Source organism: Protopterus annectens, chromosome 16.part0, assembly GCF_019279795.1.
Source record: "Protopterus annectens isolate FY-2018-M chromosome 16.part0, PAN1.0, whole genome shotgun sequence".
Classification (NCBI taxonomy): Eukaryota; Metazoa; Chordata; order Ceratodontiformes; family Protopteridae; genus Protopterus; species Protopterus annectens.
The window spans coordinates 634,892,668-634,910,962 of record NC_056750.1 but is presented as its reverse complement, the minus strand read 5'-3'; the positions used below and the strand labels follow the sequence as shown (position 1 = coordinate 634,910,962).

General features: G+C 38.2%; 1 protein-coding gene across 1 annotated transcript in view; it reads left to right on the top strand.

Annotated features, from left to right (window-relative positions):
• Positions 1–18,295, top strand: part of SH2D3C (SH2 domain containing 3C) — a 503,667-nt gene that overhangs the window by 404,154 nt on the left and 81,218 nt on the right. The window contains exons 4-5 of the mRNA XM_044058698.1: positions 1,410–1,538; positions 8,421–8,869. Coding sequence (XP_043914633.1) covers positions 1,410–1,538; positions 8,421–8,869 — 578 coding nt within the window. The remainder of the gene's footprint in view (positions 1–1,409; positions 1,539–8,420; positions 8,870–18,295) is intronic.

The following is an 18,295-nucleotide window of genomic DNA, read 5'->3' as shown; positions in this document are numbered from 1 at the left end:
AATCACAGGAGTCATACCTACCAAGGGAAGGGGTTATTTGTTTTAGAAACCAACCATATGCATGTGACAGCCTATTCCAGGCACTCAACTTACACCTTCAAAAGGAAATTAATCTGACTCTTTGCTTTTACCCATACCTTGGAATGAATAGACCACATGGCTTTTGCCTTGGTTTAGAATTACTGGGCTGGCTTCACCTTGAGGAGGAACAATTGGGTCAATTGAGTGTCACCCCAGGCATTCCATTTTTTCAGGTATGTCTGAGTCTTTCTCTTGAAATGGATCATCATTTGTTTTGGATTTGCTTAAATTTAAGCTTGGAACTTCAATTCATAATCACACTTTCTAACTAAGGTGTAGTGCTGGTCTTCTATGATTGATAACTCACACAGGTAGAAAACACTGATTGCAATCTGTACCAAGGATTAAAGTTCATTATTGGATCTGGAACCTGATTATTCTAGACAAAATCACTGACCTACCTATTTATTTTAATTTTTAAGCCTCAACATTTTTAGACGTAGTACCTCCTCCCCTTTTTGCTACTTGCCTCAAATAAAAGTAGCACCAAAATAGTGTAAGAGACATTGTGAGGAAAATGTACAGATAAACTGCAGAAATGGATTTGTGCAGACAGAAGGGAGAATAACATTTTAATCACATTTTCTATGTATTCAGCACATTGGGTTGGATTAAATGGGAGGAAATGCACATTGTGAGAAGAAAAAAATTATATCTGAGTAGAGTTTTCTTTTATTGTGTGTTTATTTTATTAAGGTTATCTCTCTGAGCTGTTCTAATCTAGACAAGACAATAAAAGATATAATGCTCCATAATCTAAATATGAAATGCAGTATTGCTGTCATAATGATAACTGACTTTGTAGCAAAATGTTTAATGACTTGGTTTAATTTCTCCAAGTATTTCTGGTTTCTAATACCGTGATGGGAATGGACCCCATTCCTAAGTCAGGGTACAATTAGAGTTCATGAAATTAGTGTTGGTTCAGTCTTTTGATGTTAGCCAAGATTGCTCTTCTCAGCACCTGCAATGTGCCCAGAAGTGCCTCCTCTTGCAGTTCATATGGGTTACATGTATCAGTAGCATATTTAAGTAGAATCATAAATTATTTTTTTTTAGACCTTTTGCTCCTGCTACTATTGGAACTATGTTTGGGTATCTTTCTTCCACATGGCTCTCATTTCTGCTTGCAAATCCTGGTATTTTTCAAGGCTTGTAACAGATGATGTATGTTACAAGAGAAGATTGTACACCTTACATATGTGAATCTCTTCCGCCACAATCAGTGTCCAACTTACTTTCTGTATGTCCTTCTTGTTTCACCCATTTTATATGATTTAAATCCTATGAAATGTTGATGCCTCCTTTTTGTCTTCTCTTTTTTTTAGTTCTCCAAGGAGAAGTACATTTTGGACTCCTCACCTGAGAAGCTGCGCAAAGAACTTGAGGAAGAATTACGGCTAAACAGCAGTGACCTTCGCAGTCATGGCTGGTACCATGGGCGCATTCCAAGAGAGGTAAGGAAGAGGAACTCTGGGATTTGTCAAGTACTTGGTACATTTTATGTAATTTCTGTACATTTTATGTAATGAATAGCATTTGTGGAATATCATTGTATATGCTCATTATTTATGAAGAAAAGTTCTAATAATTAGCATGATTCGAATGCTTTTTACCTGCTGTTTTTAATCAAAAGTTTAAGATATTTAGCCATAAGAGTGGTGTGCAAACATATGTAGTTTTTGTTGCAGGAATGGAGTAAAATGTACATATACATACAACAAATAATTATTTCAGATACAGGCAATAATATCCTTCTAGCATGTCAATATATCAAAACAGTCATCCCCATAATTGTGCACATTGTTCTTAGACATATCTAAACTAGTACTTGCTTTAATGTAATTTGGCAGTCTGTTCCATGCATCAGCTACTCTGTCAGAGAACCAATTAATGCATTTCTCATTGCTATCGAATCTCCTACCCAGGCTGTTCAGCACTTATCGCCTGCTCTTACTGGACTCTCTGAGAACACCAAACATTCCCAGAGGTAGCTGCCTAATGTCCTATATACCCGAATAAGGTCTCCCCTTAGTTATCTGTATGAGACACTGTACAAGTTCAGATATTGTACTCTTTCATAATAACTTACATTTTCACATCCATGGATGCTCTTGGTATATTTTTTCTGTACTCTTTCAGTTTACTCATGCTTGTTTTCTTATAAGGTTTCCGTATTGTTATTCCAAACTCAAGTTTGGACCTAATGTAACTAACAAACAATGACATCATCGTTTCTGATCGACACTGTTCAAATTCAAATATTTTAATATTTAATAATAATTTAAACGTTCACATCCATGGATGCCTTTGGTATATTCCTGCTGTACTAGCTCCAATTTACTCATGCTAATTTTCTTATAATGTTTTCATATTGTTATATGCTACAATTGCTATTCAAAACCAGGCTATTTGAAATGCTATTAAAGTTTTACTCTTATTTGTGTCACCAAAGCTGCTGAAAAGTAAACCATCACAGAATTTAGTACTCTTTTCTTAGCCTGCTTAAACCTATACAGTTAACTGACTTTTCACATGCATGTGGTTTTGCATATATTTATAAAAACACAGAAAAAATATCAGGAAATAAATACTTACCCTTCCTGAAGCAAACACACCGTACTGCCCACACTTCTGTCCAGTGACTTTTTTATTTCAGTACAGACATTCAAAGCAGAACTGGATGAACAAACATCATTTAATCACACAGAACTTACTGAAAGCTATATGTATTAGAGCTCCACATTTCAAATACACAGTTTTGAAATGGCAGGTTTTCATTCTAATGCACACATTGTTTAATTATTGCAGATAACTAGAATGAGGAGGCTAAAGCATTTTTTTAAACATTCTGATGGCCAGTTAGTACTGTGTTGTGTGACAATACTGTAGACAGAGAGCTCCATGTTAGGTACTGCAAATAAGTATTGTGTTGTATGACAGTATGGTAGACAGGGAGTGCCATGTTAGGTACTGCAGATAAGTACTGTGTTATGTGATGGTATGGTAGAGAGGGAGCGCTATGTTAGGTACTGCAGATAAGTATTGTGTTCTGTGACAATGTGGTAGACAGGGAGAGCCATATTAGGTACTGCAGATAAGGATTGTGTTGTGTGACAGTGTGGTAGACAGGGAGTGCCATGTTAGGTAATACAGATAAGGATTGCATTGTGTGACAGTATGATAGACAGGGACAGCCATATTTGGTACTGCAGATAAGGATTGTGTTATGTGACACTGTGGTAGACAGGGAGTGCCATGTTAGATACTACAGATAAGGATTGTGTTGTGTGACAGTGTGGTAGACTGAGAGCGCCATGTTAGGTACTGCAGATAAGGACTGTGTTGTGTGACACTGTGGTAGACTGAGAGCGCCATATTTGGTACTGCAGATAAGTTTTATGTTGTGTGACAGTATGGTAGATGGGGAATGCCATGTTAGGGTACTGCAGATAAGTATTGTGTTGTGTGACAGTGTGGTAGACAAGGAGTGCCATGTTAGATACTACAGATAAGGATTGTGTTGTGTGACAGTGTGGTAGACAGGGAGTGCTATGTTAGGTAATACAGATAAGGATTGCATTGTGTGACAGTATGATAGACAGGGAGAGCCATATTTGGTACTGCAGATAAGGATTGTGTTGTGTGACAGTGTGGTAGACAGGGAGTGCCATGCTAGGTACTGAAGATAAGGATTGTATTGCGTGATAGTATGATAGACAGGGAGTGCCATATAAGGTACTGCAGATAAGTTTTATATTGTGTGACAGTATGGTAGATGGGGAATGCCATGTTAGGGTACTGCAGATAAGTATTGTGTTGGCTGTAGAACAACAATTTTTGCTGTTGAAGGGACAGGAGGGCAGTGAAAAGAGGACTGCAGAGCCAGAGCAATTTGGAGTTCACCCGTCAGTGCTTGAGTCATAGCTCAACAAACATTGCCACTGTCAAAAGATAACAGGGCCAGAGGAAGAAAAGGTACAAGTTGCAGTATATCTGTCCCTCTCCTAAAGTTGAAATTGAGTGTGGGATATAACTATTGCTGTAGAGCATCTGGAGCAGGGATGCCTGCATTTACATTTATGAATGCAATTCGTCCCTGTGGCAGTGAAGGTTGAGTTCTCCAAGTTACGCCAGCAGATCTTGCCATACTCCTAGTATTCAGAGAAAGAGAAAAAGTGTAAGGTTTTGTAAATGCTGCAACAACACTGCCAAGAAGTGAATTAATCCTTTCTGCCATATATTCCATAATATCTTTTGACTTTGTGCTGCTAACCTATATTCTCAGTATCTGACTTTATTACAGCCTTTTCCTCTTGTTTCTGAATCTCTCCCATGTAAGTACATCTGCTCTGATTACTTCTTCTTTGCAAAACATTTGAACTGATTTACCTGTGAGAAGTGGTTTGCTTGTCTGTTCCCAAATAGGATTGCTGTATACCTGTTGTCTTGGGCAGTAAGTAATTACTGTTCATTTGTCTGGGCTGTAATAAGCTGGTACCTCAGTATTTCATACTGCCATATTGTTATTGGTGCTTCATCTTCTTATAGTTAATAGTATCTCCTGAAATCATACTTACAAACTGTTGGAGATGTATATGCATAGCTTTTACTGTGTCAGCTGTGTTGAAATAATTCTGTCTTGAAACATGTAGATCAGTGACACATGGATATAGAAGACAGTAATGTATAGAAATGGAGGTGGCAAAGTGAACAAACTATACACTGTGGCCATCAGAATCTGTGCTTAGAAACTCAGCAGTACTTGTAGGTATATGCATATGTTATGGGAAGAAGAGGTAGATGGTGGCTAACAGATGGCTAGGAGTGTGATATAAATATCTTGTAAAGTGATAACCCTGCAGTTCTTTACCTTCGTGTATATGGGGGATACTTATGCTTGCCTTTGGTCAGACGCACAGAAAGTTTCTACATTATCTATGGCGTACATGACTTTTCATGTGTGTTTTACTAAGCTACACCTGTACCGTAGAGTGGAAAAGTGAAATGATTATTTTTCTTGGAATCTGGTATAAGAATATTACTATACTGTGAAGGCTCACATGCTTCTGTGTGTGCAGGCCTTAATTAGAATCCCTTCTGTTCTTGACAGTATCAGAAGCTTGTGTCAACAGCTTAACCTGATCATAAATTGTAAGCACCATTTTAAAAATGGAGTCCTGTGTGATGGAGTTTTTAAAGGGACAGTCCCAGAGCTTTTTTTTGTTTTGATTCTAATTGTTGTTTACATTTTCAGTAAATTGCAGCTCTACTCACACCAGCTCTCACTGAGTCATTCATTGGTTTCACTTGTGCTTTTAATCCTCAGTGAAAAGTAGCCTTTCAGAAATGTTATGACCTCACTTGCTTTTACTTTACAGGAAAGCATCTGAGCAATGTGAAGCTAAAACATTAGTTAACAGTTTCCTGTTCATTTCATTTCATATTTTATTTGGTGTGGATTTCTGAACGGTAGCTAAGTGCTGTGATTTTATGCATAACTGCCACCTGCTCTGTAGAAGGCATCAGAATGATGCAAGCTTTTAACAGTAGTAGAACCAGTCTTTTTTCATGTTTTATTTTTTGGTTTCTGAATAGTAGCCAAGTATAATATGTGATGCAAGCAACAGATTCATTTTAAACAGTGAAGTCTAGAACTTACTGTCACAGTTGGGGCTGTACAGCACAGCGACCTGTGGTAGTTTTACATACTAATTTTGAGATTGCTTTACTACAGACTAAGGGGAATATGTCAAGAGACTGCTACGATTTAGTATGAATTCACTAAATTGTACTCTTTTTGAGTATACTGCTTGCAGTTACTCTGTGCAGAAAGAATAAATAAAATAAAGAGCTGGACAGTTAAGAAAAGCTTTTTGACAAGATCATAAAAAGTAAACACCGAGAGTCTTGCCTAACCACCCCCACCACAAACACACACAAAATTTAGTAACCTTATTGTTTCCCAGTGATTGGGGATGGAAAGCTTTGACAGGAACTGAATATTATTGTCTTCACCAGAGGGCGTGAAAACAGGGCTGTATAAAGTAAATTGAAACCAGGAATAGGGTTAATGATGATGTTGCAAGTAGGTTGGTGACAACTGGGAGGTATCTGGTCAAGTTTCTTTAGGTCAGAATTTTAGACTCTGGGATTGTCCCTGTAAAGCACCCTTTTAAAGAAAGTAGTTTTCCTACATATGAGAGACACCTCCTACTGTATCATACTAGTATATCCCATGCCTTGCCGGATACTTCCAAATACGTGCTGAAGTGTATGATCGAGCAAGTTTGCTTCACATTGCTGGTTAAGTCAAACACTTAGTAGCATTGATTGATTGATTTGGCCCTCTGCACTCTGACCATCACACCCCTCATTGCTGAACTACCTAATTTATTCCCCCAGAGGCTGGCGATAGACATATTACACCTAGGAAGAAAGTAAAGCTGAGACAAGCCAGTATCCCTGCATAGTTTTATTGTTTGTTTGTTAGTCATGGCCTACTAATATGTTTGATAGTCATGGCCTACTAATAGGCCTGCCCACGCTCAGTATGCATTGACATCACTACAGGAATTGTATGCTGATGATCTGCCTGTTTTCCATGCTTTGCAGTAGGCGTGCAGCTCATGGTCTCTCTGTTGAACTGTAGCCCAAGATACTAGCAAAATACTCATTTCCCCACTTCTTAGCAATGTCTCAGGGACTGGGCCTGCTAACTGATCCTGGTTCTCCTAGGTAACTGTCAGGACACCATCTTCCCTGTGCAATAAGTGGCAGCAATTACTTTTAACCTGCAAAAAGGCTGGAAGTCACTATGATTATTTATTTATTCATTTATAATCTAATTGTGACCAAGAGATGTTGGTTCATTTCCCTAGCTAAACTAAATTAGTTTGCCAGTTGAAGCAATCCAAAGTTATTTCAAGATGTCCATAAATCTATTTGTTTAGCAAACTCATTCAATCTTCACAATGCATTTATTTTTTTTAATCTTATTATCAAATTGTTGAAATAATGTATTTGTCAACTTGTTGCATTTGTTACTATATTCATGTTCCTATTATTTTAGCACATAAAAGTAAATTTGATTTGAATTTTATATGAAAACCAACCTCCAATTCAGGTTTCCAAAAATGCTTCAGCTAACTTGTCAGTACATCCAGTTTGTTGAATAAAAACAATAGCTCCAACTTTCCATTTAAAAGGGAACGTTCTTTATTCACAGCAATTCCATATCAGTAAGCGCTTTCACCCTGAAAAGGGCTTCCTCAGACTATACCTTTACTAATCAAGTAAATTAACACTAATTACCCCATCATACAAATCAACTTTATATAACATCTAATACCCTTTATTCATTTTAATAGATAAAATTTTTAAAACTAAACATGCTCATAGAAAAGTTGTATGCCTAGAATTAATTCACGTTTAACCTACATGGTTTAAAAACGTTAAAACCTCTCTTTTCTTAATTAAAATCAGTCATTCTACTGGTAATTAATTTTCACAAACCAGTCTCAGTTAAAAAAGCCCTCATGAATTTTATTTTTTTTTTTTTTTTATTATTATTAATTTAAAATGAAATATAAAGAGGGAACTCTCCATATGAAAAATTAATGCACTGATGCACTCTAGTTATTAAATATTGAGTTTTTAAGTATTATTGGAATTAACTGAGACTGGTTTGTGCTAAGTAAGACAGAGTTAATACCAGAAAACCTCTTGTCATTTTACAATATGAAATATGTGTATTGTCTTATCATAGGGGTTAGTATGACAAGAATTTCTTTTAATCCAGCTCAGTAGGCTATAGGTGCATTCGTTACTTACTGAAATGAATATGAAGAACTGTGTATTGGCACCATCTACTGGTATGAAAATTAATTACCAGTAGAATGACTGATTTTAATTAAGAAAAGAGAGGTTTTAACGTTTGACAGCTAGCGTTCCTGTACGGAGGTTGGTTTTTGAATTTACGTTTTTTAACAGGAACGCGCTTACGCTGCTGTGAATTTTATATGATTTTAATTTATTTCACATAGTGAATTGACACAGTTCATTCTCATATTAGATTGCATGTGCTTATTTACTTCCAAGTTCTGTTGGTTCACCTTCTGAATTTCCAAGAATATGTATGATAAAACAATAGGAAATATTATGCTCCTATGAGAAGTCTATGATTTGCCACCTTTGGACTTGTAAAAAAACATCTTGGCTGCAAACAGTACACTAATAGATCAAAATTGCAAAAATTATCAGCAAAAAAATGTGTTGTTTGTTAAATATTTCAAGCATAAAAAAACAATGCTAATAATTTTGTCTGTCTTTGTGTGTAGGTAGCAGAGTCATTGGTGCAGAAGAATGGAGACTTCCTGATTAGGGATTCACTCACCAGCCTCGGTGACTATGTTCTTACTTGTCATTGGAAGAGTGATTCATTGCACTTTAAAATCAACAAGGTGATGCTAAAACCTAACGAGGCTTATACATGTATCCAGTATCTTTTTGAACATGAGAGTTTTGATAATATTCCTGCCCTGGTACATTCCTATGTGGGAAACCGCCGGATAGTGTCCAAGCAAAGTGGGGCAGTCATCTGGAATCCTATTAACCGGACTCTTCCTCTCCGTTACCTGGAAGCAAGTTATGGACTAGCCAGTGGCAAGCATGGACTGTCCCACAGTCCAAGTAGTCAAAAAGGTGGTTATATTAAGAGAAGAAGCATCACAATGACAGACGGACTGACAACAGATAAACTGACAAGGAGCAATGCTTATCCTGACAGGTAATTTCTGTATAGCTGTAGCTAATCTTTCCAGGAACATTTCGAAAGTGTTGTGCTTACTAAATCATGGTATTATACTACTTCAACATTTGTTACGCACATCGTACACACACCTGCACCATTCAGCACATATAGTGCCCCAGCAAATGCTGGGATTGTTAATACAATATTGCCTAATAAATCCAGACTAAGGACTGTGGAACCTCAGTCATTAGTTCATACAGCAGCAGACCCCCATCTTCATCCCACATGCCTATAGTTAGTGCATATACTTCTAGGACTCACAAGGGGAAAGACTGCAAGCCCTTCAGGTCCACTCAGACTGCCTCTGCCCATGGTAATGTTTTATTGATAAGTGATTTGACTGCCTAAATCAGGCTAGATAATAACAGTGACTGCCTAAATCAGGCTAGATAATAATAGGTGACAGCTGTCATGTGACAAGGGCTCTTAGATCTTTCCATTCCAGCAAGTGTGATTATGATTATTAGCTGGTAGTTGTCCCAACATGTTTCTATTGAAGTACTTTAACTATCCATCAGCAAACTGGCTAACCATACCCAGCACTTCCTTGACATTATAAATGATAATTCCCTTGTGTAACTGGTTAACCATCCTACTAATGGCCCAAATACCCTTGATCTTGCCCTCACAAATATGACCCCTTCTTGCACACATCCATATTTATCATCTTCCCTTGTTAAGGCAGACCATAAATCAGTGGTCTTTTCCCTTAAAACTAGTGGTCTTTTCCCTGCAAACATCTTTGTTACTAGGGACTTTTCAAAAGCAAACTTTATTTAATTAATTGATGAACTGAGTATATACAGCTGTAATCCCTTTTTTAACAGAGCCTCTATTGTTCTGACTTATTTTCCCCTACATAGTTGTATGGATAAGACAGTCTGAATCCATTCCAAACATGTGATATTTAAAAGCAACCCCCTGCGGTGGAGCATCTATATAAATAAGCTGTATAACAAGAGAAGGAAATGAGTCGGTGCTTATAAGAGGTCTCATTCAGCCTCCTTAACAGCACACTTAAGCAAACTATTAAAGTGCTTAAGAGAGGTACCATTAGGAAGATGATTACATTATGAACTTAAAAAAGCCACAGAAACTAACAATGATTACACATCTTTCTTTAACTATGTCAGGATGCTAAGAACCGACTCCAAGCAATGTTCGGAGCTAGTCCACATTAATATTGCCCACTGTGACCTAAAGGAAATAGCTAAGTTGTCAAATTTAATGCAAAGTTTAATCCATAGATTCCATAATCCCAGACACCCCCTATAATTACAATAGAAAGTGTCTGCTTAGCCCTCTCAAAAGTTAAGAACACGTCATCAACCTGAAAACATACCATACTGTCTGATTATCAGTGCCAACCATGGCCTATCTGAATCCCTCTGTAGCCCCTTTAATCTAAGCATCTCCACTGGTTGTACTCCTGAAACCTCGAAAACAGACTTTGTAATGCTGTTACACAAGTGTGGACCAAACAAATCACTTAATCCTGGATCCTCAGCAGTTTGACTTTGTTAAGGTAGATCTTGCCTAAATTACCTTGCTAATTTATTAAAAAGTCACCAAAGCAGTGCTGGTAATGAAGTACGTGCAACATATCTGAACCTAGACAAAGCCTTTTACAGTATTCCTCATGCAGACATTACTGACAGATGTATAAATCTGAATATAAATCCATATGTTGTGTAGTGGATAACTAACTGGTTAATCACGTGGTTAGAGTTATAGACACCATTTCTAAAAGTAAAAAGTTACCACTGGTAAATGGTAAGGCTGTGTGTTGGGCCCTCTCCTGGATGGCTGCCATTTTTTTCTCAGACCTTCAAACCGACATTATTTAGCCTATATTTACCTAAGCTTGCTGATGATTATAAATTAGATTCTGTTATTCTTTTCTCCACAGACTCAGAATTGCTGCAACACTGATTAGACTACGTCAACAATTGGTGCAAGGAATGTGGTCTGAAACTGAATATGATAAAAATGTTTATTTTGTTTTTGTACACAATAAATGTCCAAATCATAGCATACAGGCAACACACCCCTCCAGTCAGACATTGTGATAAGGGATCTCGGCACTCTTGTTAATAAGTCCCTATTTTTTGATCATCATGTCTCTGTTGTAGCTGAGAAAACCCTCTGTTTAACTCAACTTTCCACATCTCTCATCAGACTCATTGAATATAATGCCCCTTTTGTTATGTATTGGTCAAAACATATCACTCAGCTTGAGAGACCTCATAGATTTCCAGCTAAAAAGATCAAAGGCCTCAAGAACCCTCAGTTATCTGGAGAGAGTGGCAGACTTCTCTTTTACTTGTTCTCTTACAGACTCCTGCAGGGAGATCTGTGTTGAAGCTTTTGAGCAAAAAGGACCCAACCCTGCTTAACCTCCTGTTCCTTCACAGAAAAAAATGTTTCTTTCCCTAGATGCTCAGTTAAAGGATCTAAGCCTTCATCAACAGATAAGACAGGTTGGCATGATAGGTTTATATCCCAGTGTATCCCCCAACTCTAGAATAAATGTCTACTACATGCCAAGAAGAGTCACATCCTGGCAACTTCAAGATAACCCAAATAATTGGATGGACAGCCTGTGCTTCTTCCCTGGTCGATCATATGCTGGATTCCTTGAGGATGGAGAGGACTTTTGAATAAGGTGTATTACCTCGCCTTATAATGACATATAGATTGATTGCCTAGAATCTACCAAAGAGCTAATGCACATACATAATACTGCTTGGCAGTTGCTGGACAGAACTGAGCTCACTGTAATATAGACAATAGCTGAACTCATTGTAATACAGACATTTGGTTTGGCAAGGCTTATGGCTCCAATATACAGTTCATAGTTTGGCATAAATCTTGAGTTCTACTCCGCATTACTTTGTGAGGTTCATAGGCACTCTTCAACTACTGTCATAAGTACTGTTCATGAAGCATGCTGTGCAGAGGTATTCTGATTAGACCTGTATTCCAGTACATGTAGTTATGGTAAGTACTGTTCATGAACCATGCTGTGCAGAGGTATTCTGATTAGACCTGTATTCCAGTACATGTAGTTATGGTAAGTACTGTTCATGAAGCATGCTGTGCAGAGGTATTCTGATTAGACCTGTATTCCAGTACATGTAGTTATGGTAAGTACTGTTCATGAAACATGCTGTGCAGAGGTATTCTGATTAGACCTGTATTCCAGTACATGTAGTTATGGCTCATTATCACAACCTGGGCCCATCTCAGCCACAGAGCTGTAACCTACCCCATGTTGTGGTATGTGGTTCAAAGACAGAGGCTAATCAGTATCGCTCATTCAGTATGTTGGTGAAACATTCTTGTTCAGAACATATTACCTGGTAAGAACATCAGTAGTAATGTCCTGGTTTGTGCTGACAGCATCTACAGTCACTACGTTTTGTGGAGCAGCCCCTCCCCCCACCCATATAATGAGCTATTCTGCAGCAGGACTTTTTCCCCTGCTTTGATCAGTTTCTTGTTTTCATTACTTCAAAGTGGGATGTGATTGCATATTATTATATACCTAAGTATATTTTCTCATTATACAGCTACCTGTTTGTATCTGCTATGACAGAACTGCCATAATATAAAAATAAAGCAAAATTAAAAAAAAATAGTAAAGTAAAAATAACATCAGACAGTACCAGCCATTTTACCATTTCATCTATCTGTACTCTTTCTTGGGTGGCACAGTGTTCTTATGTGCATTTATTGCAGTATAGTGTCATTTAGGTACCCTGATAGCCATTTTATTTACTTGCTAGATGTGGGGTTTCCATATGCATAGCTGCCATTTTCATATTAGTCATAATGCCATATCTATAGCTGTCCATGGTGTATGGTATTAGGCTGTTTAAATCATATCTCTCAAGTTAAGTAGGGTTGCCTTCTTGTACTAGCATTGCAAATGGTGCTTGGGAGCTGTAGGTGACCCCTAGAACTTGACTCAGACTGTTGCACTGAGAATTTACCTCTATACTCCTGCAAACTGACCTTCCACCATATGGTCAGTGCCTCTGAGTCTCAACAGTAGTTGTGGATAACTAAATGATGTCAACAGTTTGTTTAACTAAACATGCATTGCAGTGTGCAGTTTAATTTAACTAAAACAAGCAAGCATGCAGCATTTCTCTGGAGAAATAAACACATGGATGATCAACAAAACACTCTTTAATAAATGATGGAGATGTGTTTCTCTAAAGTCAGTTACCTGAGACTTCTTCAGTATCATCTATATGTTTATATCTCCATGGAAAAGTTGTTATATTTTCATAATTTTGAATTCTACAATTGGTGAAATGTTTTTCACTGTTTCTCACTTAGGTTCTAGTAAAATAGCTATTATCACAGACAGAAATGTGATGTAATACATCATAAATAGTAGAGAATATGGAGTGGGGGTCAGAGGTTGTAGCTTCCTGAAAATAAACTCTAAGATGTACCACTTTGTAGGAAGCTAACTTGATTAAATGGACTTTTGACAAGATGGCTCCCAATGAAAAGGACCACATCTGTTATTTAACTTGCTAGTGAGCTTCCATAACTGGGGCAGGTGTAACCAGGGAAAATATGTGTGGGGGGATGAAGTCAGGATATAAACAGAATGACAATAATACTTCTGTAGAGTCAGGTAGAAAAAATGAAATATCGGGAGGAGGTACTTAGAAAAAGAAGAAGCAGTGGGTAGGGGGTATAAGACACAGTACAAGAGGCAGTAGAAAACCTGGGCAAGGAGAGTTATATGGATACTGAGAATGTATGGATAATGACACTGAAAAACAAGCATAACAGAAAAATGGAGAGGATTGTAGGTCTGGATGTTGACTAATTCCCATCTTAAAGAAGAGCTTGTCTGGTAGCTGAGTCATAGTAATATGTTCACAGTATACCAGTAGTGATGGTCACGTTCTGAACTTCCTGTTGATAATGAGAATTGTCTCCGAAATGCTTCTCGGAAAGACTGCATCAGTAATCAAACCTGAATGGTATACTTTTGCATATTTTATAGTCGGATGAACTTTCCTGTGTTGCAAGAAAAATGTACTTATGTTTAACATGTAATTGTGCTGATCAAATTTATGACTGCTTAAAGTTATTGTGCAGGACAACAATGTCATCTTCAAAAAAAAAATCAAATAAGCCAAGAATTTATCAGCATAGTCTTAAAAATGTAAATTAATGTATACATTTATTTTATGATATTTACTTGACATTAGAATGCATATGCTGAATCAGTGATGATGAACTCAGCTTTTACAAAGCAAGGTCTCATACTACAAGAAAATGATAGAATAGAGATTAACAGTATATATGACAGGTAAAGTATTTAAAAATGAACCTAAAAACAGGCATTTTAACTACAAAATAAAGGTCAGTGAATAATAAAAAATAAGGGGATATTCAGAAAGATTCACAACATCATGCAACAGGCCTAAACAACAAAGATGTAGTACTGTAGTCTGCCCCAGTGCTGCTTGGGTATGTGTTAGAACCAGGACAGCACACATGTTCTGGGAAAAGGGCTGCACAGTAAATTAGAGCTACCAGTATTACTGGCAGCTGTCAAGCTATTAATCTGTGGTGACGTGGCCATGCTTCATGTAGCCATGTGACCAACATGACAAGCACCATAAAGGCTGCATGCTTGAGGATATGTGCATTCACATATGCAGTCAGTTGCCCCATACCTGCAGTGTGGGTACAGTGAGCAGGCCAGAGAGCCAGCACAGCATAGTGCCCACTCAGCTCATCATATAAATGAGGAGAAAAGGGAGCGATACAAAAAGCAAAAAATGGGGCCAGACCAAGCAGCGGAACCTAAATACAAGGGTAAACTGATGGAAAAGTAGGTGGGGGGGTAGAAAGAATTACTTTATTTTATTTTATTTTATTTATTTATTTATTTATGTATTTATTTTTGGACAGGTGGCCTATTTACTTTTTATTTTGATCCCCTCAGACCTCATGTTACCAACCCAACCCCAAGTATCCAACATCCACGCCAACGTCGCCAAGTCTACCAGCTACTCTTCAACTTCCCCACACTTACTCCGAGTTTTTTTTTTTTTTTTTTTTTTTGCTGTGGATGGTCATGGATCCCGGGGGAGTCCTGGAGGCTCAATTTGACTGTGCTTCTGCCTGGGGGGGGGGGGGTTCTTTTTATGACCTACCCACTTCCCTTTCACCACCCACCATACTTGTTTATGTTCAAGAGCAATTCCCCCTTTGGACCACACAACATGTAGGGAGCACATCAGTGAGCCCTCTGGGCCAGTCACAGTTGAGGAGCATCTGCCTCTCCCTTCTGAAAGGTATAGAGGCCACTACTGAAACCCCAAAGTCACCTTCAGTAGGGTAACCTCTGTCCCCCTGCTGAATGGCAGTCTTGACTACTACTATTGACCCAGTACCATATGCGTTAACTGAAACACATCTAGGCGGCAACTGCCATGACCTGTACCACAGATAAACCTGTAGAAAGAAAAGACAAGAGAAATACAGCCTATTAGTACATGTTTATGTCAACTGGGATTTCAAGTGACAATAACAGAAATGGGTGTAGTGTACATACCCCCCCAACTTAGACATCCTGTCAGACCTTCTCAGACATGCTTCTTCATTAAAGACAATCTCTTTTGAATGGTGTAAAAGAAAACACAGACTCTTCAATACAATGTACACCTCCCAGTAGGAGGCAAAGAGACCAACAAACAACAGCCAGAAAATAAATGGCAAAACACCTATAAGCAGTGCTCACCATAAAATGTGGGCTCACTCTGTCTGACCTCTGCTTCCTGCTAGCTGAGCAGGTTAGGGTAGTGCTTCTTCAGGCTGATTTGTTAATGCCTCCACCTCTCACCAAATTGGTTGATGCCAGTAGTATCAATCACACACATATCTCAGCCATATGAGGTGACAGTGGAGGGTAGAGCCCAAATTACTGGCATCAGCAATGTTCAGCACTGGATGTCCTGTCCAAGTGAGCCCAAAACTTCCTTCCATGAGTACATACCCACCATAATGGAGAACCTTGTAAATGGCAGTTGCCGCTATGTCACCAGCTCATTCCCTTACTTGAATATCACACTTAGCATCAGTCAGCGGATGTTCAGGTCAGTAATCAAGGTACAGAGATCCACTATACACACCATGGCGTAGATGGGGAGCATGTTGCATGTCCTGCATGAGAACATACAACCATTTCCAGGGACTATGAGTTGACCTTGACCTGCAAACCATGCAGAATCATATGACATGTAGGGACCTCGAGTAAACATGCCTACTAAGCAGTGATGACCCAAATGTCACCCATTAGTATATCAGAGATGATACTGTCAAGTCAAATGCCCACTGTGGCCATGGACGGGTCTGGATATGTGATGAATTGTCACAGCATAGGCTTATGCAGATGACACATATTGTTTAGCATACTGCATCAATCACAGCCTCCACACTTAGGTGTAACTAGTCACATGACTATGGATGACACATGTCTGGCTTCAAAATAGTCATACCCCACCAGGCAAACACTCTGGTCCCTATGGTTTCTCACCATCCTTATCCCCTTTTGACCTACTGAGTGTAGTGCCTAGCCATGACCATCCCTGGGACCATGGCATCGTCCATCTATTGCCTCCACACATAGTGAATCACACTGGAATTCCTGTGTATGCTACTAAAGTGATATACCATCCTTTGAACAGGATTTATCCAGCCCAGATAGTACAGGACCATATGGTACAGCTTACTAGCATTCACAACATGGAAGTTCCACCCCGTCACTGGAAGATGTGATTATTGACTTCCTTAAAACTGCTACTAACCTGTGTGGCTACCAAAACTGCTTCTCATAACCCTTATACCTATGGTAGCATTATTGTTGTCCAGACTAGCTCTCAGCTTGACTGGAGAGAAAGGCTAAACTTTAGCTTGCATAGCTGGTCTGATTGGTCTAAACTAGCCTGATTGCATGGAAATGCTAGTCTTCAGTTTGCATTTGTGGTCTAGTTGAACCAGCGGTTATTCTCAAGAAACTCACTTAATATTCCAGGATGTATCACAGTTATACTGTTATTCTAATTCTGAATTTGTTTTTTCATTTTTTCAAAAAAGTCAGAGGTGTCACAAGAAAAATCAGTAAATAACTATCAGTGGCTAGAGTTAAATAGCATTGAATATGGAAAACTTCAGGCTGTATGTTTGCGTTTTACAATCAGGCTAAGACCTAGTATGAACCAATAATTCTTCAAAGTTAGTCAAACTAACTGCCAATAACAGCAACTGTCCTTCACCACACCTGTTTCTCAGAAGCATTTAAACATGTTTAGTAAATATAATCTCATTTACTGAAAAACTATCTAATGGCATCTACTGGATGAAAGAACTCGTAAAGTAACTCAATAAACCTGACAACATCAGATTGTCAAAATTTTTTAATCATTTGGATACAGTCTTTTGGAAAAGGGTCAGGTTATGAGAATTCCACTGCATACTGGTTATGAATTTGATAGATCTACCAGTATAATTGGCTTTTCTTTCCTGGGTTTCACTTGTTGGCCCAAGGGGAGCACTATCACCTCCACCGGGTTTGGAAAGCCCATACACTGACACTAGGAGCCATGTTGGATTATACTGCTTTCGCATGTGCTATAAGAAGTATTATCAAACACATAAAACCAGGTTTACTAAAGGCGAACTGAGGCATTCCTGCTTTGCAGTCTGTGATCATGGAAAGTTAACCTAAGCATTACAAAATGATTAAAAGAAGCAGCATACAGCAACATTCTGCTCTTGATTAAAATATGCATTGCTTTGAAAGTGCTGCCAGAAGCAGTAGCAAATAACCAAAGCAGATTTTACAAACTTCATACAAAAATTATGATCATAGAGAAGCAATAGACAGCATTTTACTATTAAATTTTCTCTTTTCTAAGTGCTGTCAGATGCACTAGTAAACAATTAAAACTGATTTTACCTATGCTGAGCAGAAATTCTGAAAGCAGTACACAGTATTTTGGTTTTCATAATAAATTGAAAATGTTTTCACAAGATCAGTTAGAAGTGCCAGGAGATAGTTGTCACTGATTCAGTCTTTTGTATTGTATGCTGTTGATAAGAAACAAAGCTGCATTCCTTTCAGAAACACTGCCAGAATGTGCTAGCAATCAGATGAAACTTTTTTACCTATGCCAGGCTGAAGTAATATTACTCTCCTGTTTAAGGTCCTGGAGAAGCAATATATAGCATTTTGATCATGATTAAAAAATGAAAACTTACAGTGCTTCCACAAGTACCACCAGAACTACTTGAGATCAGTTTCCATAGACTCAAGTCTTAAGTGGATACCAACCCTAGTGGTGCAGAGAGATGAAGCTGTGA